Source organism: Malaya genurostris, chromosome 2 (assembly GCF_030247185.1).
Source record: "Malaya genurostris strain Urasoe2022 chromosome 2, Malgen_1.1, whole genome shotgun sequence".
Taxonomy (NCBI): domain Eukaryota; kingdom Metazoa; phylum Arthropoda; class Insecta; order Diptera; family Culicidae; genus Malaya; species Malaya genurostris.
In genome coordinates, this window is record NC_080571.1 from 339524260 (window position 1) to 339551023 (window position 26764).

The 26764-nt window shown below is 38.3% G+C and overlaps 1 protein-coding gene across 1 annotated transcript; it reads left to right on the forward strand.

Annotated features, from left to right (window-relative positions):
- The first annotated feature begins 1426 nt into the window (after nucleotides 1-1426).
- On the forward strand, nucleotides 1427-25394 carry LOC131431755 (putative beta-carotene-binding protein). Its single transcript, XM_058597631.1, has 4 exons — nucleotides 1427-1686; nucleotides 24471-24714; nucleotides 24777-24910; nucleotides 24974-25394. The coding sequence occupies exons 1-4, from the start codon at nucleotides 1617-1619 to the stop codon at nucleotides 25276-25278; spliced, it is 753 nt and encodes a 250-aa protein (XP_058453614.1). The 5' UTR covers nucleotides 1427-1616; the 3' UTR covers nucleotides 25279-25394.
- The last annotated feature ends 1370 nt before the right edge of the window (nucleotides 25395-26764 follow it).

Here is a 26764-nt window from a genome sequence, read left to right on the forward strand (position 1 = left end):
CGACTGAGCCATAGAAGCACATATCTGCTAGGTATAAATCCATACAGCGGCACTTGGTAGCCGAATGCAAATTACATTCCGAATTTAAATGATTCGAACTTTTATCTCGGCTTTTTTTTTGCAGGTGTAATTCGTCCGAGCAGCAGTCTTCATTATCATAAACAGTACTTATCTAGTGCTAGTGCTTGAATAGGATGATTTGCAGCTGATGGTTTTGTTCAAGAAGAATCAATACTTTTCGATGGGAATCGAAGATCATTCATCATTGAGAATATTCTCGCTCAAAAAAAATGATGTTCGACTTAAGTGCGATCCTGTTTTCAGTCACAGCGACCTCGGATTCTGAGTGTCAGTAGATTCGTACTACAAGCCGTGCAATTGTTCTGTAAACTGGCTGTGAACTCTGTTGTCACTCAGCAGGTCAAGTTCCGCATCGGAATGTAGTAACCTGACTTTGATTTGTTTACCTTGTCACATATTTTGGATTGCTAATTAGCTACCGGTAGAACTAATCCCATGAAATACGCGTAAAATTTACTGTCTCACTCCATCCAAGCGATTATCGAAAATCATCGTCTTCGATCTGTCTCAATAGACAAAGACACTTCGAAAAGCCAGCTAAGAGATTCGCACTCAATCCTGTTTTGGGCCATCTGCATTCGTACGGCACTAAAACCAAATTTATTTATTTTATGATTTCATTAGTTTTTTTTTTTGGCTGCCGGTGTTCTTGTTTGCGTCAGCTAATCCAGACAGAACGCAATGAATCACGAAACCTAGAACGAGTTTCCTGATCGGCGGTGTTCGGCGGCGCAACGCACCGCGTCCGCGCGATCTCCAAATGGTTTCGCTAGAGATCAACTAAACTAAAACAAGCAAAACATACGTCACAGACGTAGACGGCGGTGTCTTCGTGCTTGTCGTCGATGGCGACGGGGATTTCACGTGTCTCAGCGCGACTGGCCTGGTCTGGTCTCAATGAACGGCAGCCGTCGAAAGATTTCAACGCGATGCGATGCGACGAACCCAAGCAGAAGAGGATTTCTTCAGAAAAGTTTCCAACCCAGCAAACACCGTCTCCGCCGCCTACTTCGCCCGGTTTCCGGAAGGTATTGGATCGCAGAGTAGTCGTAGGGTGGTTTAACCATGCGTAGAAAGCGAAGGAGTCGGCTGTCTTCGAGGGTGATTAGCGCGTTTGCCGAAACCGGTGTCGGTTATTTTGTTTCTTTTTTTTTGCGGCCGCTACTGCCGGCGCTTAGAATATTTTGTTTTTTTTTTTGTTTTTTGATGAACCTGTTTCGTTTCGGCTTTACGCACAGGATCACATCAGTTCTACGGTCGTTCTGAGCAACAACAACAAAAAAATACTTGTTAGACATTCTATAAAAGCTGCCCGATTGCACAACCGTCCGAGTAGTCAATTTTTGGGAAGCTGCTGTGAAAGACGGACGATTGGGAAATTTTTGCGTGATTAAAAACACGCTGTCGTTTAATAGAATTCAACAGTTTTTGGTTCTGAACAGAAAGTGAAAGTGGTTGAGGTGTGATTGTGGCAAAACAGAAACAAACGATCTCAGTTAATAAACAAAAAACCGAAAGTGTACTGATCCGCAGCAATGAAGCAGTTCGTATATTGTCTCGTTTTTTGCGTTCTACTGAGGATAGAGTCGAGTTTTGGAACCTTACGTAAGTGTTGAAGAATTCGTTGGATCATTCAGTAAACTGAGCTGAGTCTAAGATTTTCCTTGAAGCAATTCTTGACACCAGCTGCTTTATGCGAACGATCTCTTTCAGAATAAGACGGAATAAATGCTAAATTTGAACAACAAAAGATACCTAATCATTCCATCAATAACAACGAACGCTATTACAAATCGTAAATATGTTTTCGTTCACACATCATCGAACAGATCGTCGGAATGTTTCCGAACGAACGGATGAATCATTACGATGCTTCAGTGTGTAAATGTTATCCGATGGTACTTAATTGCCAAATAAACTTTGCAGTTTGCATATCTTTCGGAAACGTCACCGTATTGAAAACAATCGGAATGACTTGTTGTGATAGCAAAAAAAATATGGTCAACATTGATTGGGTTTTTTACAAAAGTGCATTCGGTCTGAACAAATATTGTGCTAAGTCATGTTAATCATTTAAGATACTTGTAATTTACCGGATCGGTAACAAATCAATTTGTGACGACTTCCATGCTGAAAACGATAAAAAATCTTTTCTTTCGATGAAATGTGGGAGCGTATTTAACCTATCCCAAACCCTCTGTCTGACAGCGGTTCACAGATAAAAGATGTTTCCATGTGTTTTATTTATACATGCAAATAATTCTAGTCCAGGACTCAGGACGGTGTTAACTCAATCGAATTCCGATGACCCATTTCGTATTCAGGGGAAATCATGTTCCGAAATCACCGTCCATCGATCAGCCCTGCCTTTTTGCAATGTTGACCTCAAATGGATTTAAACATTACAGAAACACTTTCAATCCCTTGCAAATACGTCATTTGTGCATATTTAGTTTTTGTCCTTCAATTTGGCATTAATATTTTCCGATCTTAACAATACTCCAGTTTGGAGTTAGTCTTCGGAACCAGCCAATTACATCCTTGTGACATAGTATGATATTGTACACATCTGGAAATTTTTCCTATAGAAGCTACTACATAAAATACTCATAATAAGAAAAGAAAAATTATTCATACCCAACTCTTACTCATAAGACGTATTTTGTTTTATACGTCGAATTATCTGAAAAATGCTAATTTATAAATAATGAAAGGAGTTTTACAGGTGTTTTTTAAAAGCAAAAGTTGACAAAAAGGCTAGATACATTACCGTCAATTTAAAACCTATCTAAAGGACTTTTCTTTAAAAATAACTATTTATTGAAATATGAGTTAAAATCAAATTATTAAGATTTAAATTGGGTGTTCAGCCACAAGTGGTGACTTTTCAGCTCTATTACATATATGATTTGGTTATTACCATGAAGACATCAATTGCTTCCGCAATTCTGAGATTTTTGTGTAGGGAAAATTCTAAACCTACTTGTATTGTGTAATGGGGAAAAGGAACTTTTATACTAACTTACTAACTAATACAGAGAGCGAATCGATTCGCATCGATTTTTGTCGGAATTTGCTTATAATATTATGTGACATTACATCTAATGGTTCTACATTTGTGAGTCTGTGTAACTCATTTTGTACTAAACCAGGGAGGACGCTTCAGAATCATTTTCAAAATTTTATTCTGAATCCTTTGAAGCGTTTTCTTCCTGGTGGAACAACAGCTTGACCAAATTGGTACTGCATAAAGCATGGCTGGTCTGAAAATTTGTTTATAAATTAACAATTTGTTTTTTAGACAGAGCTTAGAATTTCTGTTTATAAGAGGATATAAACATTTAATATATTTATTACACTTTGCCTGGATTCCTTCAATGTGATCCTTGAAAGTGAGTTTTTTGTCATACGTTAAACCTAAGTATTTAGCTTGATCAGACCATGTCAATTCCAAGCCATTCAATTTGAGAATGTGATTATTGTTTGGTTTAATAAAAGAAGCTCTTGGCTTATGAGGAAAGATAATTAAATGCGTTTTTTCTGCATTCGGTTTAATTTTCCATTTTGACAGATAATCACTGAAAATATTTAAACTTCTTTGTAGGCGACTGTAGATCACTGTCGTCACAGAATAGCAATTTCTGACAACCAACGGGTAGTTTTGGAAGATCAGAAGTGAAAATATTATACAAGATTGGAGCTACGCTCAAACCCTGCGGAACACCTGCTCGTACGGATAGGAATTCAGATTTACAATTCTGATAACTAACCTGAAGAGTACAATCAGTTAAATAATTTTGAATCATTTTGATCAAATAAATATGAAACTGGAAATCAGACATTTTTGCTATTAAACCTTTGTGCCAAACACTGTCGAATGCTTTTTCTATGTCTAGAAGAGCAACTCCAGTGGATAACCCAGAAGATTTATTTGCTTTTATCATGTTCGTTACTCTGACAAGTTGACGAGTAGTTGAATGTTCATGACGAAATCCAAACAGCTCTGGTAGAAAAATTGAATTCTCATTTATATGAGACATCATTCTCAACAAGATAATTTTTTCGAAAAGTTTACTGATAGAAAAAAGTAAGCTTATTAGTCGATAACTTGATGTTTCTGCTGGGTTTTTATCAGGTTTGAGGATAGGAATTTTTTTGGCGTTTTTCCATCTTTTTGGGAAGTAAGCTAATGAAAAACACTTGTTGAAAATTTTAACCACGAGTCTCAAGGCAACATCGGGAAGATTTTTAATAAGAATATTAAAGATTCCATCATTGCCAGGAGCCTTCATGTTTCTAAGTTTCCTAATAATTGACTTAATTTCATCAAAATTCATCTCAATAATGTCATCTTGTGATAACACTTGGGTTCAAATATGATCATATTTCAGTGAGACTTCCTTTTCAATAGGACTCACAACGTTCAAATTAAAACTCTTGAACTGCTGAGCAAGTTTTTGAGCTTTTTCGCCATTCGTAAGAAGTATTTGATTTCCTTCCTTGAGAGCAGGAATTGGATTCTGAGGTTTCTTAGGAACCTTAGAAAGTTTCCAGAAAGGTTTAGAATAGCCAAAATGCCTTAACTTACTTGAAAATATTTTTGGGATTTCCAACGAGTGTAGGTGATCCGGGATTCCACGCACTTCGCGCTGCATGGATGTATCGAAAAATAAAGTTGAGTCAGGGACATTTAGGAGGCTGACACGGATAGGAATATATCTTGAAGGGTTGATTTCCTGTGACATATGGTTAAAATATACTATCATGAATCTTGTTTGAGATTGAAACTCAACTAGCCTTTCGAAATTATTAATAACCAGGGGATTCAGTACCTCACATCTTATTAGTAGTCGCGATGAAAGCTCCCAAAAACAATCTTTCAATGGAAGAATTCCCGCCAGAACGTCAAGACTCATTGTATGTGTCGAATGCATGCAGCCTAAGGCAATTCGCAAACAACGGTACTGAATTCGCTCAAGTTTGATAATATGAGAGTTTGCAGCGGAACGAAAGCAAACGCTTCCATACTCCATCACTGAAAGTATCGTTGTCTGATACAATTTTATTAGATCTTCCGGATGAGCACCCCACCCAAAATGTTGGCATTTTGTTATCAGATACCAGAATGTGTCCTCCCCACGTGCATTTGGAATCAATCCACACCCTGAGGTATTTGAAAGTCAAAACCTGTTGGATCATTCTTCCCATCATATGAAGCTGAAGTTGCGCGGGATCATGCTTTCTTGAAAAGACGACCAGCTCTGTTTTCTCCGCAGAGAATTCGATACCCAGATGAGCAGCCCAAACGGACAAGTTATCGAAAGGTATCTTGCAATGGTTTTTGCTGATCAATAGCTTTGGGTCCACACGGAACGACCGAAATCAGCATTTTCGCGAAAAATTTAGTTGATTTGCTGATTTTAGTTAGTTATTTTTTGAGACAACTAAAAAAATCTTACTTTTGCTAATTTAGATTTTTTATTCTCATTCCCTTAATGATAATAAAATATTTGTTGAAATGACTATTTTTTTTAGTTGAATTCACAAATTAAACGTGCTGTCATTTCTTAGCTAAGGCACATTACATTTCCATTCAACTAATTTTTTAGTTGAATTAAAGAAATAAAATGTTATTTTCAACCAATATGAATGGTTGAATTGGCTTCTGCAATCTGCAGCTATATGGCGCCCTGTCACCGAAACGGTAACACCGTAATGACTACTAGCCACTAGATGGCACACTACTGCCGACAAAATTTCAGACGCGGTTGTCTTTTCTATATTGGCAGGTATAAATACGATGTTGTATTCAAGAAAAAGACATAAACGAAACATAAACATCTTTTTGAATTTTTTTCTTCCAAATCACTGTTTTCTTCATTCTCACTGAAACATTTAGCACTCGGAAAACAAAAACCGAATACAAGTAGTACACCGGACGGCGCAGCTCGGAAGGTTTGAAGATACAAAAAAAATTCATCACAATTAGGGTGAAACATTCGAAATTCACTTCACTGTTCCGCGTAAAAACATTATTACGCACAATCGCTTCAAGTGCGCACAAATTCTGAATAAATACGATTTCCACTAACAGTTTACGACATTTTTAAATATCGGTTTAGAAATTTAAATAAAGATATATCGAATACATGCGAAAAACATCAAAACAATTTTCAAGCAGTTTCAATAAGACTGTCCTTTTTAGCTTTTTAATGGATTGTTTTGCTTTGACACTTCTCATGAGTTTTTGGCTAATAAACTTGTTAATAATACCCATTTCAGTTTTGGTTTCTTTGTGCTGTCCTTCAGTAATGATGGTGATAGATAAATAGAAACAAATTTTCTGATTTTAATAACAAAATTTGTTGTCAATGAGAATTTCGTGTTGGATTGAAATATTGCTGGTTTGTATCCAGGATATTCACCAACTAAACACATTCTCTAAAAATAAGAGTTTTTTCAGCAAAGTAAATTCTCAATTTTTACTAATTTTATAGTTATTTTGGAAATTTTGTTGTTAAAATCAACTAATTCAAAAACAGTAATACGAATTAGGCGCAGAGCTAATTTCGGTCGTTCCGTGCAGTAACTGAAACCACGCCATAATCTGCCAATTGTCTTAGTGTACATGGGGTTACGAGACAGCTGTCAATGTCATTCACGTAAAAATTATACTGGAGCGGACTGAGACATGAGCCTTGCGGAACACCCATGTAGCTAATTCTGATTGTTGCCAAATCGGCATGTGAAAAATATATGCACTTCTCTGACAAAAGGTTGTGCAAATAATTATTTATAACCGCTGGGAGTCCATGTTGGTGGAGCTTGTCTGAAAGAACATCAATGGAAACTGAATCAAATGCTCCTTTAATGTCTAAAAATACAGATGCCATTTGTTGCTTTTGAGCGAGGGCAATTTGGATGTCAGACGAAAGTAATGCAAGGCAGTCATTCGTCCCTTTATTTCTACGGAAGCCAAACTGAGTATCAGACAACAACCCGTTCTTCTCGACCCAAGTGTCGAGACGTCGAAGAATAATCTTTTCGAACAATTTTCTGATGCAGGACAACATTGCAATGGGTTTCTATGAGCCGTGATTGGAAGCTGGTTTCCCCGGATTTTGAATGGCGATAACTTTCACTTGCCTCCAGTCAGGTGGAACAATATTTTGCTCAAGAAACTTGTTGAACAATTCCAACAAACGTCTTTTGCGAGGTCGGGCAGATTTTTCACCAAGTTGAATTTAATTCTGTCCAACCCAGGAGCGTTATTGTTACAAGACATGAGTGCTATGGAAAATTCCATCATTGTAAAGGGCTTATTAATAAAACCATTATTTGAAGGAGATACCCGAGTAATGCTCTGTGTAGGAACAGAATCTGGACAAACTTTCCTCGCAAAATTAAATATCCATCGGTTCGAGTATTCCTCACTCTCATTTCCTACGTTACGATTCCTCATTCGTCTGGCCGTATTCCAAAGAGTGCTCATTGAGGTTTCTCTTGACAAACCTTCGACAAATTGTCTCCAATAGCTACATTTCTTGGCCCGAAGTATGCTCTTGTATTTGGTTTCTAAAGTCAAGAATTTTTCAAAATTCTGAGGAGTTCCTCCTCCTCGTTTTAAAAACGTCTTGAAAGCATTTTGTTTCGCGTGCTTAGCATTTGAGCACTCTTTGTCACACCAAGGGTTTGGAGGCCTTTTGTTAGACGATGGACCAAGAAATCGTTTGGTTTGGGCTTGTTCTGCGGCCTCCAGAATCGAACAAACGAGGAAGTCATTGAAGTTAAGACACTTGAAATATTACTTTGGTATTTAATCCAGTCAATATCTTTTCTCTAATCATATGGAATATAAACTGAATTAGCAATGCCTTTGTTACTGCTAATTGAGATGATGATTGGTAAATGATCGCTACCGTGTAAATCAGGAAATACTTTCCAGGTGCAATCTAGTCGAATTGAAATCGAGCAAAGAGATAAATCTAATGCACTTGGACGCGCAGGAGGTCTTGGGATCCGTGTCATGTAACCCATATTTAGTACCGTCATGCTAAAATTGTCGCAAATATTATATATTAGAGATGATCTGCTATCATTGTAAACGGAACCCCACATCATTCCGTGCGAATTGAAATCTCCTAGAATCAAACGTGGACTATGCAACAAAACTTTAAATGAATCAAGTTTAGGCAAGATGCTTCGACAATTTCACTGCAGGACAGTGATTGAATCATTTGCGGCGCATGATAAATTATCCATCAAATGATACAAAACCTGAGAGAACTGGCAATTGAGCTGATAACTGTTTCAAAAAAGTTCTAGCTATTGGAAGGAATGCCGTTATGATGGTCTTTAGAGGTTCAGAAATATTGAATGCTGCGAAAATCCATTCTACAATTGCCGAAAACTTCAGTAATCCTGATGGTGGCTGTGAGATGGCGCCCACTGTATTATTGTCCTTTCTTGTGCTAGCTCCTGGATTGGTTCTGATCCGGCAAATGTTACTCGAAACGAATCTGAGGGTCGATAAGACTTAATTCCATCGTCAATAGATGCTGAGTACAATTGCTTTCACTCGAGTATCTTAACTCTCTCAAGCATGGAGTTTTTGGAACGACCAACTCCATTTTTAAGTAAATCATCGGCTGTCAGACTTGCTTCAGTCACAACACCGTCAAACTCCACCTCCTTCGATGGAATGCAAACTTTATATTCAACAGCAAATAATTTAAAGGTTACAATATCGTTTGCCTGTTTCAAGTCGTCAACAAAAACTCGAATTTTATCTCTATTAACTTTAGAGATTTCAACAAGTTTTGAAAAATGTGATGTCAATTCGCATCAAATTTAATTCCTTTTCTGTTTTTCGAAGATAGACTATCCATGGCCCAGTGGTACACTCTGGATAATGTTTAGCCCTTGGAGTATTTAAGATCTTTCTATTCCGGAATCGGATGATCTTTCACGACTGTTTTTTTCTTCCATTAAATGTTTATTAAATTAATAATATCAAAATGAAAACTTATGTATAGTGAAATTTCAGTTATAAGAGAAATAAATTAAATTAAATTAAATTAAATTAAATCTACCTTGTTGCTGTTGTCTCTGTTCCTCTATCGTAAAGAACGACGCGAAGCTTATCCAACGATTTCCAATAGGAAGTCTCTTGGTACCGTCTTCTGCTATCTCAGTTGCTCTGTCGTCGTTGTGGACACCACTGAACTTGGTGTGCTACCTGTACCTGACCACAGGTACAGTGCTTTTGCTCTTGGTGGCGAACAAATGTGATGCTTGCAGTGTAGCACCTCGCGATATATGTCGTCTCTTTCGATCCTTCGCAACGTACAAATTCTGGTACCTGGTAGATCAGCACTGGGTTGCTTTAGCACCTCTGTGTCTCTACACCTCTGTGCGTATGAATGGGATGGCCTTCGTTGCTAGCTTTCCAGTCGGGAAACGCCCCGAATATTGCCTTGGCTGTTAGCACCAGCAGTTTTAACTACCTGCAGCCGTTAACTCACGAGCAGTATAATCGAAACACAACGTCTTCGCTTGAATGGTTTTTACTGAATGAGTCAAACCGATTGTTTGAAGCTTTAAAAAAGGAGTTAAAAAAGGTTGTTCTGCTGAAAACGGTTGGCAGCGTATAAAAATGCCCTGGAGACAGCGATACAGGAACAGAAGAAACAGACAGATTACCTGTATTCAAAAATCAGAAAAATGTTATCAATTAGCATTAATATGGGCAGTAATATTAGAGCACCGAAAGTTATGTTAGCTCTTAATCAGCATATTAAAAGCTTATCTGTTATAAATCGATCTGCATTCGGAGCTCTGAGTGCACATAAGACATAAATAAGCATAATAAACTAAAATCTATAGAGCGACTTAAATGTCAATTAGCGATTGTATGCTGTCATGATGTGGCACCATGGTTATCTGGGTATTGATTGCTTCGAACCGGTATATAATAGATTCTAAACGAACGTTCTTTCAAGCAGGTCTAAAATGCAGTTATTTCATGATTTTTGTTGTTGTAGAAGTGCAATTTATAATCGATCTTCTCCTTGCGAAACAATCTGTTTTGATGATGTGTAAATTTAATGCTTCAATGGACTTACAAAATTCTCGAAATAAGACTTGATTGAATTTTTTAGTGCCAGAATGCTTATACGTGTTGCGAACAAAAAATATATAAAAGCTGATTTTATCAAGTTCGAAAAACGTTGCTCGTTTTTAAATCACGTTTCATTTCTTTCTAGTTTTGAGAATCACGCAGGCTGTAATTAATTTTGATTAACTTTTTTAGGAGAATATTTTAATGCACCTATGGGCTAGGTACGTTCAAAGTCACAGCAGAATATTCACAAAAAACTTGATTATCCTTTTTGAATTTCTATCACCCAGCAAAGTCGAGTTCTCAGAACCAATCGACGCAATATTCAAAAGATATGTCCGGTTTTAACCGGATCCAGAAATGAGAGAAGAACTAAACGCTTGTAATATTCTTTTCCCGCTGGTCAAGGTAAAATAATTTGAATTTTTCGGATAATGAACTAGCTTAAAAAAAAAAACAAAAGAAACTCGAGCTAATGATATGCGTTTGCATCTTTTGCCATACTAACCAGAGAGGGTCGGTCTTATCTATCGAGCATAGGAAAAAGACTGTGCAAAACTGTTTTGAAAGTTTGTTTGACTGAAGATTGATTGAATTTTGATGGTGCTTGGTTCCGCTTCGTCATTATAAATAAAAGGGTTGGAACATTTAACACGGTTTACCCTGTTATTTCGAAATCGGGAGGCGGAATCCAAATAAAATTCTATGGGATCCGATTCAATAAGACCGAAAGATCTTTCAAGTTTGTGAAAATTGTGTTTGTGAAAATTGGCCATGTGAGTTTTGTGGTTTTTTACAACTATGCTACAGTAAAATATCTGTTTTTTCAGGAACACCCTAAGTTACTCTTTGAAAATAGCTGTAAGACTAAAACCGTTGGAGATACCACAATGGTGTCTTCAGCAAAGCTGCTCGATATAAGTTTATCTACAATTTTGCCGAAGGATGCAGTCCTGTATCTCAACACATCCGCAAAATAATTTTTAAATCACCTTAATAATAAGAGCCACCCTAATACCATGTACATAAAAATATAGCTTATCTTTCATTGATCATTTGTTTTGAAGACATCATAGCTCTAAAGTATAAGGTTAAGCCACAAATGTTTTTGTCCCCCTAAATTGTGGATCCGGACCACTGTGCAATGCAATTTAACTCGGAAATTTTAAAATTTCCTATCTCTTACCTATTTTTTGAGATTTTACGGCAAACCTAAAACAAAATCAGAATTTTAGTAGTTTTTTTATTCAATATTATAATATAATTTTAAGGCACACTGCTTAAGCTCTAAGATGCCAAGGGTATTTACTAATCTTAATTACGACTAACTTAAAACTAGAATAGTATCATTATGTAATGTAGCGGTAGCGGATTCTCGAGAAGCGATCGGTAGTGGCCGGTGAATTGAATATCGCATGAGGGTCTTCCATATGCCGTTGGCGAAGATCCATGTTGGCCGCATCCTTCGGTCCGTGTGGGTCCGCGGGAAACACCCCCAGGCTACGAAGGCCCGGCGGGTGGCCCGCATGCTGGTTTTCGACTGGGGCGGCCTTCCGTGGACGATGATGGTGATGTTACGGAAGAGAATGAAAAAAAAAGTAAATATTGTGGAAACGGGGTAAAAAGGGGATGTGGGAACAAAATGTTTGAAAACGATAAAGATCTAATTAGTTGCCATCGAGATGGTGAAGAGACAGGGAAGGGGTAACGAAAAAGTTAGTGACAAAAAAAGATCTTGTTAGTTCCAATGAAGATGGTGGACAGGGACGGGGATCGAGAGAATCGGGCGGATGTTAGTGTCGAACCTGTAGGTGGAGTTTATACTTTCTGAGCGAGGGATAACACATTACACTTGTATATCAATGTGTTTAAGGTACTGGTATATGAGAAGCATATATAAACTATCCCGACTCGCCAACACATCCCGAACCGGAACCTCAGGCGGTCTACCTCGGGCCCTAAGGGATTCCAGTAGCTTCGACCTGGCGTCACGATACTCTACGCACGACCACACGACATGCTCGATGTCCTGATAACCGTCGCCACAGGTGCAGAGACCGCTCTCCGCAAGCCCAACACGCCGGAGATGTGCGTTGAAAGTGTAGTGATTTGACATGAGCCGTGACATAACACGAATGAAATCGCGACTCACGTTCATCCCCCTGAACCAAGGTTTCGTCGATACCCTAGGGATAATGGAATGTAGCCATCGTCCCAGTTCGCTTTTGCTCCATGAAGTTTGCCAACTTTCGAGAGTTTTCTGACGAGAGATACTGAAAAATTCATTGAAGCAGATTGGTCTTTCATAAATATCACCTTCTAATGCGCCCACCTTAGCCAATGAGTCTGCCTTTTCATTGCCCGGAATGGAACAATGCGAAGGGACCCAGACTAACGATATTAAATAAGACCGTTCAGATAAAGTTCTCAAATGTTCCCGTATTTTCCCCAGGAAATATGGGGGATACTTTCCTGGCTTCATTGCCCGGAGAGCTTCTATTGAGCTTAGACTGTCCGTGACAATGAAGTAATGGTCTTTGGGCAAGGTTTCAATGATCTCAAGGGTGTACTGAATAGCAGCTAATTCTGCGACGTAAACTGAAGCCGGATCATTGAGTTTGTGAGAAGCGGTGATGTTTTGATTGAAGATGCCGAAGCCTGTGGACCTGTTGATGTTTGAACCGTCAGTGTAAAACACCTTTTCACAGTTGACTGTTCTAAATTTATTATAAAAAATATTTGGGGCCACTTGAGGGCGCACGTGATCCGGGATTCCACGAATTTCTTCTCTCATGGATGTGTCGAAAAACACAGTAGAATCAGAAGTATCCAAGAAATGAGCACGGTTGAAAACAAACGAAGAAGGATCAATATTCTGAGCCATGTAATCAAAATACAAGGACATAAAACGGGTCTGAGAATTGAGCTCGACAAGTCTTTCGAAGTTTTCAATCACCATCGGATTCAAGATGTCGCATCGGATTAGCAATCGATATGAGAGATCCCAGAATCGGTTTTTCAACGGTAAGACGCCCGCGAGCACTTCGAGACTCATCGTATGAGTCGACTGCATGCAACCTAAGGCAATACGCAAACAACGATACTGAATTCTTTCCAGCTTGATAAAATGGGTGTTCGCCGCGGATCGGAAGCAGAAGCATCCATATTCCATTACGGACAATATCGTTGTTTGGTAAAGCCTGATCAGGTCTCCTGGGTGGGCACCCCACCATGATCCGGTTATTGTACGAAGAAAATTGATTCTCTGTTGGCATTTTTGTTTCAGATACCTAATGTGACATCCCCAGGTGCCTTTGGAGTCGAACCAGACCCCGAGATATTTAAATGAGAAGACCTGAGCTATGGTTTCACCCCCTAGTTGAAGCTGTAATTGTGCTGGTTCTCGCTTCCTTGAAAATACAACCAACTCAGTTTTCTCCGTAGAGAACTCGATACCCATCTGAAGAGCCCACGTCGACAAGTTGTCGAGGGTATCTTGCAATGGTCCTTGGAGATCGGCAGCTTTGGGTCCTATAATAGACACAACGCTGTCGTCGGCAAGTTGTCTTAGCGTGCAAGATGTGTTGATACATTCATCAATGTTGTTCACGTAAAAGTTGTATAAAAGGGGGCTTAAGCATGAGCCCTGAGGAAGACCCATGTAACTGAATCGTATTGTCGACAAATCACCATGCGCGAAATACATGTATTTCTCGGACAACAGATTATACAAAAAGTTATTCAAAATTGTTGAAAGACCATGCTGATGCAACTTCTCAGATAGGATGTTTATGGAAACTGAATCAAAAGCCCCCTTGATGTCTAGGAAAACTGACGCCATTTGTTCTTTACGAGCAAATGCCATTTGAATTTCGGTTGAGAGCAACGCAAGACAATCGTTCGTTCCTTTGCCCCTGCGGAAGCCGAATTGTGTATCTGAAAGTAAGCCATTAGTCTCGACCCAATTGTCTAGACGAAAAAGAATCATTTTTTCGAACAATTTCCGGATACAGGAAAGCATAGCAATCGGCCGATACGAATTGTGATCGGAGGCTGGTTTCCCTGGTTTTTGAATGGCAATAACTCTTACTTGTCTCCAGTCATGTGGGACAATATTATCCTCAAGAAGCCTATTGAATAAATTCAATAAGCGCCTTTTGGCAGAGTCAGGCAAATTTTTCAACAAGTTGAATTTGATTTTGTCTAACCCCGGAGATTTATTGTTACACGATAAAAGCGCAAGTGAGAACTCGACCATCGAAAAAGGTGTTTCGTTTCTGTTTGATGAAGCGACGCGCATGATTGTCTGTTCCGGAACAGAGTCAGGACATACTTTTTTAGCGAAATCGAATATCCAGCGGTTAGAATATTCCTCGCTTTCGTTTGTGGTGTTTTTGTTGCGCATTCGTCGGGCTGTGTTCCAAAGAGTGCTCATTGATGTTTCTCTCGATAATCCGTCTACGAATCGACGCCAATAACCGCTTTTCTTCGCTTTAATCAAGCTTTTCATTTTAGCGTCTAATGCCGCGTAGTTTCTAAAATTATCAGGTGTTCCGTTCTTCCTAAACTCGACAAATGATGAAGTTCTCTCCGCGTTTAATTCTGAGCACTCTTTGTCCCACCACGGGTTGGGGGGACGGATGTTAGTTTTCGCGCCGGGTACACGTTTCGTCTGAGCTTGAATCGCGGAGTCGAGAATCAAGCCAGCCAAAAGCGTGTACTCTTCCTCCGGAGGAAGTTCTTGTGTTGTTTCCAGTTTCTCAGATATCAAATTTGCGTAGCATTTCCAATCAATATTTCGTGTGAGGTCATACAAAACATTGATTGTTTCCGATGGTCTTAATCCGCTGGCGATTGAAATTACGATAGGCAGATGATCGCTACCGTGGGGATCAGGGATTACCTTCCACGTGCAATCCAACCGTAGCGATGTCGAGCAAAGGGATAAGTCTAGCGCACTTGGTCTTGCTGGTGGTGCAGGAATTCGTGTCATTTCTCCCGTATTCAAGATTGTCATATTGAAGTTATCGCAGATATCATGGATCATGTTGATCTGTTATCGTCGTGAAGACAGCCCCATCCCGTACCGTGTGAGTTAAAGTCTCCTAAAACCAACGTCGGTGCGGGAAGAAGCTCTATGATATCATTGAGCCGCCGATGCCCAACCGAGGCTCTTGGGGGAATGTAGATGGAAGCAATGCAAAGGTCCTTGCCTTTGATTGTAACATGACATGCGACAACTTCAATACCTGGTATCGAGGGGAGGTTAATGCGATAGAAAGAATAGCACTTTTTGATCCCCAAAAGTACTCCTCCATAGGAATCATCTCGATCCAGACGAATAATGTTAAAATCGTGGAGGTTTAAGGGTATTTCAGAAGTTAGCCAAGTTTCGCACAATGCAAATGCGTCACATTTCAGATTGTTTACTAGAAATTTGAAAGGATCTATTTTTGGGATGATACTTCTACAATTCCACTGTATAACAGTGATTGTATCCGTGACCTCGGTGGGTGTCTTAGCCATCGAAGGATACGATCGCTGAAAGAAGGGGCCATTTTGCAGTCAACTGCTTCAAGAATGTTTTAACTGTAGGAATAAAAGCCATTATCAGGCTTTTAAGAGGTTCAGAAATATTGAAAGTAGACATGATCCAGTCCACAATATCAGAGAATTTAACAAACCCAGTATTTGGTAAATTTTCTGACTGATCTTTAGGGACTTTCGGGGGTTTTGAAGTCCCAGGAAGTGATGGAAATTCTTGCTCGGAATTTAATTTTCCAAGGCCTGAAGCTTTTCTCTCTGGTTTTTTGCCATCACTACCAGTTGTTGTAATTTTTCGAGACCCATCAGAGGACATCTTCGAACCCTTACTAGGGAGCTTTTGAAAAGATTTATTTCTTCTCTTTCTGTATGATGAGCTAAGAGGGACAGCCGAAGATGTACCTTCGAGGGGGTCATCATATTCGCTCTCGTCAGTTGCCAAACAAGCGTACAGGTTTACTGGAGGCGTAGCACTCTTCAACATTTCAGCAAAAGAACGCTTTGAATGTTGCTTAAGTGAACGCCTCATCTTATCCTGGCGCAATTTGTACGCGGGACAATCAGAGAGGTCATGCGGCCCCTCCTTACAGTAGAGACACTTTTCATTGTCTCCACTGCAGGAGTTATCCGCATGACTCCCTCCACACTTTATACACCGGGATTTATTGCAACAATGGGATGCTGTATGTCCCAATTGTTTGCAATTAGTGCAGTTCATGACCCGCGGCACAAAAAGGCGAACAGGTAAACGAATTCGGTCCAGGAGGACGTAGTTAGGCAAAGCCGAGCCAACGAAAGTCACCCGATACGAGTCTGATGGGATATAGGACTTAGTGCCATCCTCAGCGGTCGATACTGAACGCAATTGCTTGCAGTCCAGTATCTTAACGTTCTTGAGTAAGGGGTTTTTAAAACCGCCTGCCCCATGCTTAAGAACGTCCTAGCAAGTCAGACTCGGATCGGTGATCACGCCGTCTATCTCGACTTCGCGAGCTGGTACGTATACGCGATACTCCCGCGTGAAATGCTCACTTCGAACGATCTCATTAGCCTGTTTTGCACTGGCTAACAAGACCCTAAGCTTGTCCGGGCGTACTTTTTCAATTTTTTGTACGGTATTGTATCGCGAGGACAGGTCTTCAGAAAGTCTTAGAAGATTCAATTTTTTACCGTTGGCTTTGGTCCGGATGTAAACCGCATACGGTCCGGCCGGGAGTGCAAGTCCATCGGGATAATTTTTTACACGAGATATTTGGCTATAAGATGATTCCATTTTGTCATCTGGAGGGAGGTCAGGCAATTCTGTGCCTTCTGTCATGGCACGGAGATGTGTCCGTGCGGGTAAATATTGGAGGACAAATGTAGTGGTATTGAAGAACAGGGGGAAAAAAGAAAAAGGCAAAAATACTTAGCTTTAGCTCTCAAAGGGTGAACGGCAGACAAGGCCCGGTCCTAGGCAATCGGTGGATATTCCTGATCAATAAAGTGCAAAAAACCTCCTAGAGGAAAAAGCACTTTTTTGCAGTCTCTTTCTGCACTGTACAATGAAACCAATCTTTTTATCACTATATATATTTATCACTGTTTCTAATGTACAACGATATATACGCAGCGCCCAGCGCTGGCGCTGGCTAACGGTACCACACGCAGTGCTGCTTTACACAACTCACAATTGACCTTGAAGACGGATTAATTCGAACTATCACTCGACCGCACTGATTCAGACAATAGAATACGAAATGACCTTGAAAGCGGAATAAAACAATTTACCGCACCACTGGAGAAACACGAACTTGCGTCCGATCAGCCCGATAGTTCCAGTGGAACTGATGAATTTTAGTAGTTATCAATTGCGTTTGAGTTGTGCATAAAAATTGTTTAAATTATTTGTCCGATACAAAACTATAATTATTTTTATAGTTTAGGTATATTTACCAAAATTTTTGAGATTTTCAGTGAAATCCAAGTTTCAGTTTTTTTTTTGTAATTTTTGTTCATATTAAATTTCCAACTGAAATAATAAAGAAATAAATGTCATATAATTTAAAAGTTTTGTTTTGATTTTGTTTGGAAAAATTTTCCCAATAATAGAAATTCTCTGAATTTGTACCAAATTTCTTGAGATACTTTGAACGGATATATAATTTTGATCATCAATACATTGTTTCTGGTAATGATTCCAATATTCTGAATAAAAAAAATGTACATGTCATCGCTTTAATTTTCGAGTTATATACAAACATGTGAAAAAAATCAAAAATTCATATATATTTATAAATTCACAAAATTCGAGGGTGTAACATTTATCGAAATTGGTCAAGTAACAACTGAGCTATGATAGCTCAAAGTTACCGTTCCAACTTTTTTTGAGGCTTGGTATTAGGAGTGTTACATTCAATATTGATCAAAGTAAGCGAGGAAATAGGAGCAGACAAAAACAAAATAAACAACTTTCCACAATGTTCTGAAACATGAAAGAAAGGAAAGGTTTCCTTATACAGCGTTCCTTCCAATAAAACCACTGAACAGATTAACAATATTTAATTGAAGAAAACATTGAAAAATTCATCTAAGTTTCGGAAATTCTTTTTTCTTCTGTCTGAAATTTTCCATTGCTCCTATTTTTTCGTTTACTTTAATTAATATTAAATTTAAGGTGCAGGGTTAGTGAATACTGTATGTGAGGGTGCGACATATATTTTGGAGAATGTTAGGACATGCTTTTCTAAAAGTGTTAAGTTGTCACTACTATTTTTTCTAATAGTGTTTTGATCATACTTTCAAACTTTATCGAAAATTTTTGCACATATTTTCGAGATATTCATACTTGAATGTGTAGTATTTTGTATTTAACACTTAATTGCATTGAGTCCCAATAAAAAACTATTGATTTTCGTGATTTTCAGATAATTAAATACACAATGTCCCATATATAAAACAGACTGTTTTTTCACCCCTGAAGCGGTAGTTTTGTCAGTTTTTTTTGGTATTTTTCCCGTGTTCCTGACCACTTTTAGTTTGTGAACTTAAAAGTATGTAACCTTTGATAAAAAAATGTATTTTGATAATTAAAATATAATTGTAGAACAATCGAAAATTCTAAAAATGTATGTCCACAATAAACAACACATTATATGTCGGTACCAATGCATTTTAAAGTATTCATATCTTCGGTATGTTTTCTTGTTTAAACATGATCTACAACTTTTTGAAAGACATAAATGCTCTACCTCTTCAGAAATTCTTCTGAAGACATGAAAGCTCCAAAATCAACTCCTGAAGCCATAATTTCTTTGGCGCAGGGGCGCAATTCAATTGGTTGAAGTTAAAATTTATTTTTTGCCTTTCTCTATAGAAAGGTATTAGAATTGCTGGAAAAACCGACTTTCGAACGGAGCCTCGGAGACCCATAGTGTTATATACCATTCGCCTCAGTTCGACGAGATCGGAAAATGTCTGTGTGTATGTGTATGTGTGTGTGTGTGTGTGTGTGTGTGTGTGTGTGTGTGTGTGTGTGTGTGTGTGTGTGTGTGTGTGTGTGTGTGTGTGTGTGTGTGTGTGTGTGTGTGTGTGTGTGTGTGTGTGTGTGTGTGTGTGTGTGTGTGTGTGTGTGTGTGTGTGTGTGTGTGTGCACTTTTAGAAGATATTTGAACGCGCTCATTTTAGATTAGCATCACTGTTCTCATACAAATAGGCAACGCAAATGTCAAGCACTAGTTTGGAAAAATGATACTGACTGTGTGACATAAACACTGAAGCATGTTTTTGTGAACTACTCGAATCAATCTGAATCAATTGGTGTGAAAATTAGTATCCGAAATTATTTAATAAAAGTATGAAATATATTTTCATGAGACTGATATGAAAGAAGAGAAAGGCATTATCACACCACTAGGTGGATTAAGAAGGGTTTTTTGAACTTGTCTTTGACGAATTTTGAATTTTTTTTAGATTTTTCTGCACGATGCGTTTCTATTACAGTGTTTAGTGAAATGCACTCAGCTGCAATTGTTAAACTTGATTTGAGATGCAGATGCTTGGCACCGTGTCCCGGAGAACTTCCTCCCCCCTTAAACTCATATTTTGTTTAAAATTGTTTTTCGCAATTATGAATTTATTCGAATTTAAACTGAAGAACTATCAGATTCTAAGTTATTCGCATTTCACTATGAATTTAATACATTTATTGAAAAAAATCAGGACTTTGTTTAATTAATCGAATAAAGCTCAAGCACTCTCTTATTTCTTTTTATTCATATTTAGCTACAAAAATTGTTAGAATAACCTTAACGAATCCAAAAGACTAATATATTAATCATCAAATTATATGCGGAAAAACAATGATATGTTTTCTTTTATATGTCGAATTAATAATAACTTGTAAGCTCTCCTAAAATATTTGAATCTAATAACAATGTTTTGAAATTAATATTTTATTTTGGGGCATTTTTATAGGACATGTTCAAATTCTAGTGTTGTTATTTAAGGGATAAACAAACTGGTTTGGTCAGTCAAGTCAACGGTGAGAATTCAACATCATTAAGAATCAATTTTACTTTCTTTCATTGAATTCTACTGTCCACTGTCACCTCATCACACTTTCACGAAGGTGTAATAATTAAAATACACATACCAGTCCCGATCTAATTTTGTAGTCTTCGTCAATGTTTGAAAATAAATAATGATTGGCGCCCTCAGTAGGAGTATTGAATGTATTCAAAAATATTACCACCCTGCGCCCTGGAATCATTCTTTAGGCGCCCTTTCAAATTTTCCTCACAAGATTTTTTATCTAGTTTTAAAATACATAATGATTTGCGCCCTCAGTAGGAATATTGAATGTATTTAAAAATACTTTCACTCTGCGCCCTGGAATCAAGTATAACATATAAGCGCCCTTTTGAATTCTACCTCCATGAACACGTTCTTTTAAAATTCTAAATTACTTTTGCACCTTTCGTGTTTACTTGAATCAGTCATTATTTAAATTTCCGAAAACCAATTGTCTCATTTTCTGAGATGTTTCAGTTTCATGAACTGGTTAGTCATTGACTAACTGTAACTAACCGCAACTACAGCACTGATTGGGACCCATATCCGATTTTGCTCAAATTTTCCATAAAGACTTTCTTTTAGAGGCGCTTAACCTATTGAGCATTACCGCGTAATAAAATTAGAGATGACCCTAAAATATTGGCACTCTAATGAACACATTAGGCATGCGATTATTTTTGCTAAAGACTGTCCCAGAAAGTATGGACGCACTTTGATTTCGCTGTAAATAATTCACAAGTGTTAGATATTTAAATTCAACAACACAATATTATTATCAACATTTGCTACTTAGCCATTAGCTACTGAGCGAAGTTGTGGGCAATTTGGTGGATTCATATCTTTTGGGACGAAAGTGACATTTTTGGTAGTATACCATTATACCGTTGATTTCGAGTAGTGGTAAGAAGCAAGATCTGTTCAGAAGACAACAGGATCCTTGTGGCTTCGAATCATGGGTAGAAATCGTTTTTGTAAACATTCCTTGATGTATATTGCGCTGTTCATTGGGTTTCGAAATCTTACCGCAGCTACGAATTGCTTGCCAGACCATAGCTTTCTTACTAAATTTTTCGACTTCAATCGATGTCTCGGACTGGTTTAACCCTTTCCCCTTCTCGCACCATATAATATTGTGGTCCCGGCAAGGATTTGTAATCGAGTTTCACGTAGCTTTCGTCGTCCAAATTTCCAGCAAGAATCGTATTGTACAGCTTTCGAACCTTCGGCCTGATCGACGCTTCTTGTTTCGGACTACGTTTTGGTTGTTTCTGCTTCTTATAGGTCCGTAGATTCAAACGTTCTTTAGCACGAAGAAAATTTGACTTCGAAGTGCCCACTTTTTTGACCACATCCCGAACTGAAACCTCCTTCTTTTACTCGAACGCCTTCAGTATACGTTCATCCAACTGAGGGTTAGCAGGACCTTTTTTTCGACCCGTTTTCGGTTTATCCTACAAAGGTGTTATCCTCACCGAACTTCCTGATTGCATTTCGCACGGCTTTTTCACTTACTCCTTCCATTTTTGCTATCTTTCTCAAAGACCGTCCGCGTTCTGTGCACCATTTGTACACAATTTTTCGACGTTGTTCTGCTGAAAGTCCACGCATTTCGAAACAAACTAATGAAAACGAATAAACAACTGCACAAGTGGTTAGAGAAAAGTATATACAACAGGACGCAGCCATAAAAGTTGACAGATTCTAAACCACTGCGAAATGGCAGCGGTTTTTGTTTGCGTCCATACTTTCTGGGACATTCTTTATGTTAATGCATTTAAACAACTTTTAACTCAATAATATTCCCAAGTCCATAAAATTTTCAAAAATTTCGAAATTCTTGGTGAGGAAATTGGAATTTTGTGGTCATTCGGTAAATCTCCCCCCCCCCCCCCCCTTCTTTATTTTTCCGAAGTCTGTGAAACTCCTGCAGCCGAATTCGGGTTACAATAATTTATTTATTGAAAGTAAAGGAAATTACAAAGAGATTTTAATTCCCGTCAAGTTACAGAATGTTGTGTCAGTTCTTTGACACTGGAGAAAGAAAAAGAAATTAATATATTTAACATTTTTGTGAGAATTCTGATTGAGTGATAAAATTCTGCTAAACTATTAAAAAGTTATTGCATAGGAGCTATGAAGTCATTATTCGTGCAATAATATCAGCAAAAGAAAAGGAATTACCCCCGGTAAAAGAAAACTAAGCTGCTTCACCACCATCGATTTTTATAGGATATTAGCAAACCGTTCAGAATACCGAATCGAAACTCGAATAGTTGTGAATATCGTCAGACAGGGTTGCAAAAGTCTGTGGGCTTCATGTGTCTATGAAGTATGAAACACAAAACCTTGTTCGGCGAGCAAAAAAAAACGATGTGGCCATTTCAAAAGTCTGTAAATTTTTAAGCAAGTTGGCGAAAAACTCGATTTTCAGATGTCTACAAAATGGTCTGCAACAAAATTTGTTAGCAGCACTATTTAAGAAATCTGCAGATTTACAGACAAATCTGCATTTCTGGCATCTCTGCTCCCTGGAGACGTTAGTTTGGTTTCGTCTTGTCCTACACGCTCTTTGAACATAACTCATGGTTTGAGTTCCGATCACTCAAGTTCATAAACTGGAACAATATGTCAAATTTTGAGTATCGATTTGAGTAAAATTTGCTCAGGCCATGAGTTCTCTCGCATTTATTCATACAATAGAGTAAGCGTTGAGTTTTCAAACATTTGAGTGAAAAAAAAACTTCTAGCAATTCAATGCGTTTTCTTTATCGGGATATTGATATCGAATTTGAGGATGCAAGAATACGTCGGTTTTCATTGCTGTTTCTGCATCTGGTTTTTGAAACCATAAATTATCAATCATAGATGTTTTCAATAGAAATTTTGTGGTTTGAATTATGCTAAGTGAGAAGTACAACATAAGGATATCAGCATCGTTCAATTTTGATTCCAAACCGGTCAAAAGGTTTGGAATCACTCTTCTGGGCTTTCCATTAAAAAGAATGAAGAATGACTTTGCATATAAACATTTACGAATAAGAATGTCTTTATTTTGAGTGCAAGGAATTCAAGTTTTGACTCAATTTTGGAAAAAAATATTTTTTTCGATATTTTGAGTAAAAAATACTCAAATTTTGAAAGCTTCCTCTCTTAACTCAAAAATGAGTAGATAGTTGGTAACTCAAGTTTAGGGTACGTGCACTTTTTGTGAATTTGAGTGGCGTGTCACTCAATTTTGAGTTATGTTGAATGAGGGTGTAGGAGAACAAGTGACGTTAACATTGATACTCTCTTTTTTGCAATGAGAGACGAAAATGCTTCTTTTCTTTTAGTTTGTTTTGGATGCGATCAGAGATGCCAAGTCTGCAGATTTCTTATATAGTGCTGCAGACTTTTGAAAATCGAGTTTTTCAAAAATTTTCATCAAAATTTACAGACCGAAAATTTTTATTTTTGCTCGCAAAGTCAGTTTAACGTATCATACTTTCTAAAGAAATTGAAGCCTGCAGACAGTTTTCGGATTCACTGACTCTTGCAACCCTGCCTGAAGTTATTTGAATGAAAATCGAATATGAGGCTGTTGGATTGGAATCTTTCATTGAGAATTCGTGACAGTTTTAAGCTCTGGTCTCCATTGCTTCTACGTAATAATGTTTTAACAATTCTGCTGAATTTTATCGCTCGAAGAATTTCAGTGTTTCAAAATTTCTTTCGCAAAAATGATGAAAAGAATATTGTTTTCGTTTTTCTTTCTCAAGTGTAGAATTTAAAATTTGGAAAATAGGAAAAATCTACTTGCAATTTTGTTTTTCTTTCTATACATTTTGTGATCGGACCTCAGCTGATAAATTGGTTGAGAAGGAAGGACAGTTTTGTGAAGAGAAAGACATTTTTCGATTTTGCTCTCTTAAAGAAAATTGTGAAAAAAATTTCTGCAACCAGAATTCGGTTACTGGTATGCTAAAAGCAAAACAAAAACACGACTTTTGTAATTGGAGTTGCGATATCGAAAAATTTATAATCAAAAATAATACAAAAGTTGCGTTTCCCATATTTGCATGTTTGCTCATTCATTCAATTCACACCCGGTCTCTTCGCACCTAAAAGACCGCATTGAACTACTCTTTGACGCGAATCCACAGCTAATTACACGCAAATAATGTACTTACAGCTTCGATCCTGCCGACTACCTGTTCCCGGAGCGACCCGAACTTCGAACGATGCGTCAAGGGCGTCGTGGAGCTGATTCGACCCAACATCGCGTCGGGAAACTACGGTCCGGGTCAACCGAAGGCCCCCGCCTTGGAACCGATTTTCATCGATAAGATGCTCATCGATAATGGACCGAGTTTTAGGGCCAAGATGTCCAACGTGACGATCAAGGGTGCCGGAGGATTTCTGATCGGAAGAATAAGGTAGGACAATTTCAGGATTGGTTTCACTGATAACGAATGTCTACTTCAACACTTCAACACAGTCTGAACTTGGCGGAGAAGGCTTTCAATGTGAGCGTGAAACTTCCTAGCATGGTGGTCGATGGAAAGTACACCCTCGACATGCAACTGCTGCTACTCAGGATCACCGGTCAGGGAGATTTCAATCTGCGCCTGGGTAAGTCAGCGCCAACATTCATAATCCCCAAAAACCCCAATTGAAACGATTCTTCAATTTCAGATGATACTCTCTGCAATCTGAAGCTGAAATATTTCTTCACCCGCGGGGCTGACGGTAAGGAATCCGTCCAGTTCCAACCGATCCAGGTGCGACTGAAGTTTGTCAAGGGACGCTTCAATCTGCAGAATCTGTTCAACGGTGATCCAACGCTGGGCCAGGTTGGCAACAATGTGATCAACGAGGATCCGCTGGTGCTACTGGAGGAGGTACGGCCGGCATTCGAGCAGAGTCTGGGCAAAATTTTCACCGCTATTGCCAACAGTGCAATCAGTGGGGCATCGGAACTGGAACTGCTGCCACTTTAATGACGGTTGTCCGGCGGTCCGAGTTTACTATTGTTAGTACAAACCTTTTGTTTTTTTTTTTTTTGGCACGAATTTCCTATTAAAATACTGTTCTTTACTGACTGGTGTATGACACTTTATGGACAAGAAATAATATCATTTTTTTTTTAAATAAAATCTGCTTGGTGTTTTTTATTCATGTTTGATGCAAGATGGCTGGACCGATTTCAACAAACTTCTATCGAACCTTTAATCAAGTTCAAGGATAAAATGGCTGTAATATTTTGTTTCGGAGATATAATGGTAACAGTGACGTAAATGTCAAAACCTATTACCGCTCAATTTTTTGTATATGAATTAAACGATATCAATAAATTTAGGCTCTGTTTTTAAAAGATGACTTGTTATGAATATTGAACAGTAACAGCTGATGTCGTTTCAAAAGGTTAGACATTTGTCATTAATGCTCCGTTCATATTGTTTCGATTTTTGTCGTGAATGCGACTTACTTTACTATGGGGTGCCTTTTCAAAATTTACCCTCTGAGAGAGTGATAACTTTTTGATCGTGAATATCTCTTGTTGTATCTAATGAATCAACATAATTTTTGCTATGCCATCGGAAATATGATCACAATTTTTTGATGAAATTTTCAGTTGTGTGACATAATCTCAAAAAATTCAACATTAAACTTTTCTGAAATGTTTGGTATAAACGAGTATCAAAGAGGATAATTCATAAGGCACATTTGCCTTTCTCGTATTTTGAAAGCTCCTAGCTCAGTGATCTGTGGAAGGATTTATATAATCTAACTACCAATACTATCGAAAATTCTCAACTTGAACGTGTATTGCAACGTATATTGAAGTTTTTCAATAGTACACTATTGAAAAACCTGTCTGATTTGACCCATGACCAGCCAATCAGAACGCGAGATATCCATATAAAAGTTGTGTAGTTCATTTTTCTTACCGTTTGCTGAGCAACAGTTGCCGAAACAAGACACACACGAGAGCAACATCGAGGACCTCACGAAATCCAGATCCAGCCGGGCCGGCTACACAACTATATCACACCAGAAGGGATCAGTCGTCTCGAAAGCGCTGCTCAGTTAAGTTGTGGGAGACCAATACGATGGAATGAAGTCGGGCCCAGGCACTACGTCAGAAGCGAACCACACCAAAAGCCTGCTTGCTAAAGCCACCATGTTAGCACCAGCGAATCAGAACGCATTCTGAGGAAAAGAACAAAATATCTGCTGCTGTACAACAAATCGTTCCGAACAGTGCTTAATATCGTAGTGAGTTCCACAATTTGATTCTTCTGAAAGGCAGGAATGAATCCCGTACAGCATCCTGATAGTTTCTTTCAATAAAATGCAAATCCAAAATGAAATAATCGACATTAAAATTCTATATGTTGCTATTTTTATAGCCGTTAGGACCGCTCATTAGTGAAAAAGCTACAAACGAAATCATGTAAAAAGAAATCTCTTAAGTAAAATTGA

Bases quoted from the DNA above. Each gene is read 5' to 3' on its own strand.
- LOC131431755 (XM_058597631.1), top strand. From the start codon at position 1,617: ATGAAGCAGTTCGTATATTGTCTCGTTTTTTGCGTTCTACTGAGGATA. The intron at 24,715-24,776 runs GTAGGACAATTT...ACTTCAACACAG, and splicing joins TTTCTGATCGGAAGAATAAG to TCTGAACTTGGCGGAGAAGG. The intron at 24,911-24,973 runs GTAAGTCAGCGC...CTTCAATTTCAG, and splicing joins AGATTTCAATCTGCGCCTGG to ATGATACTCTCTGCAATCTG.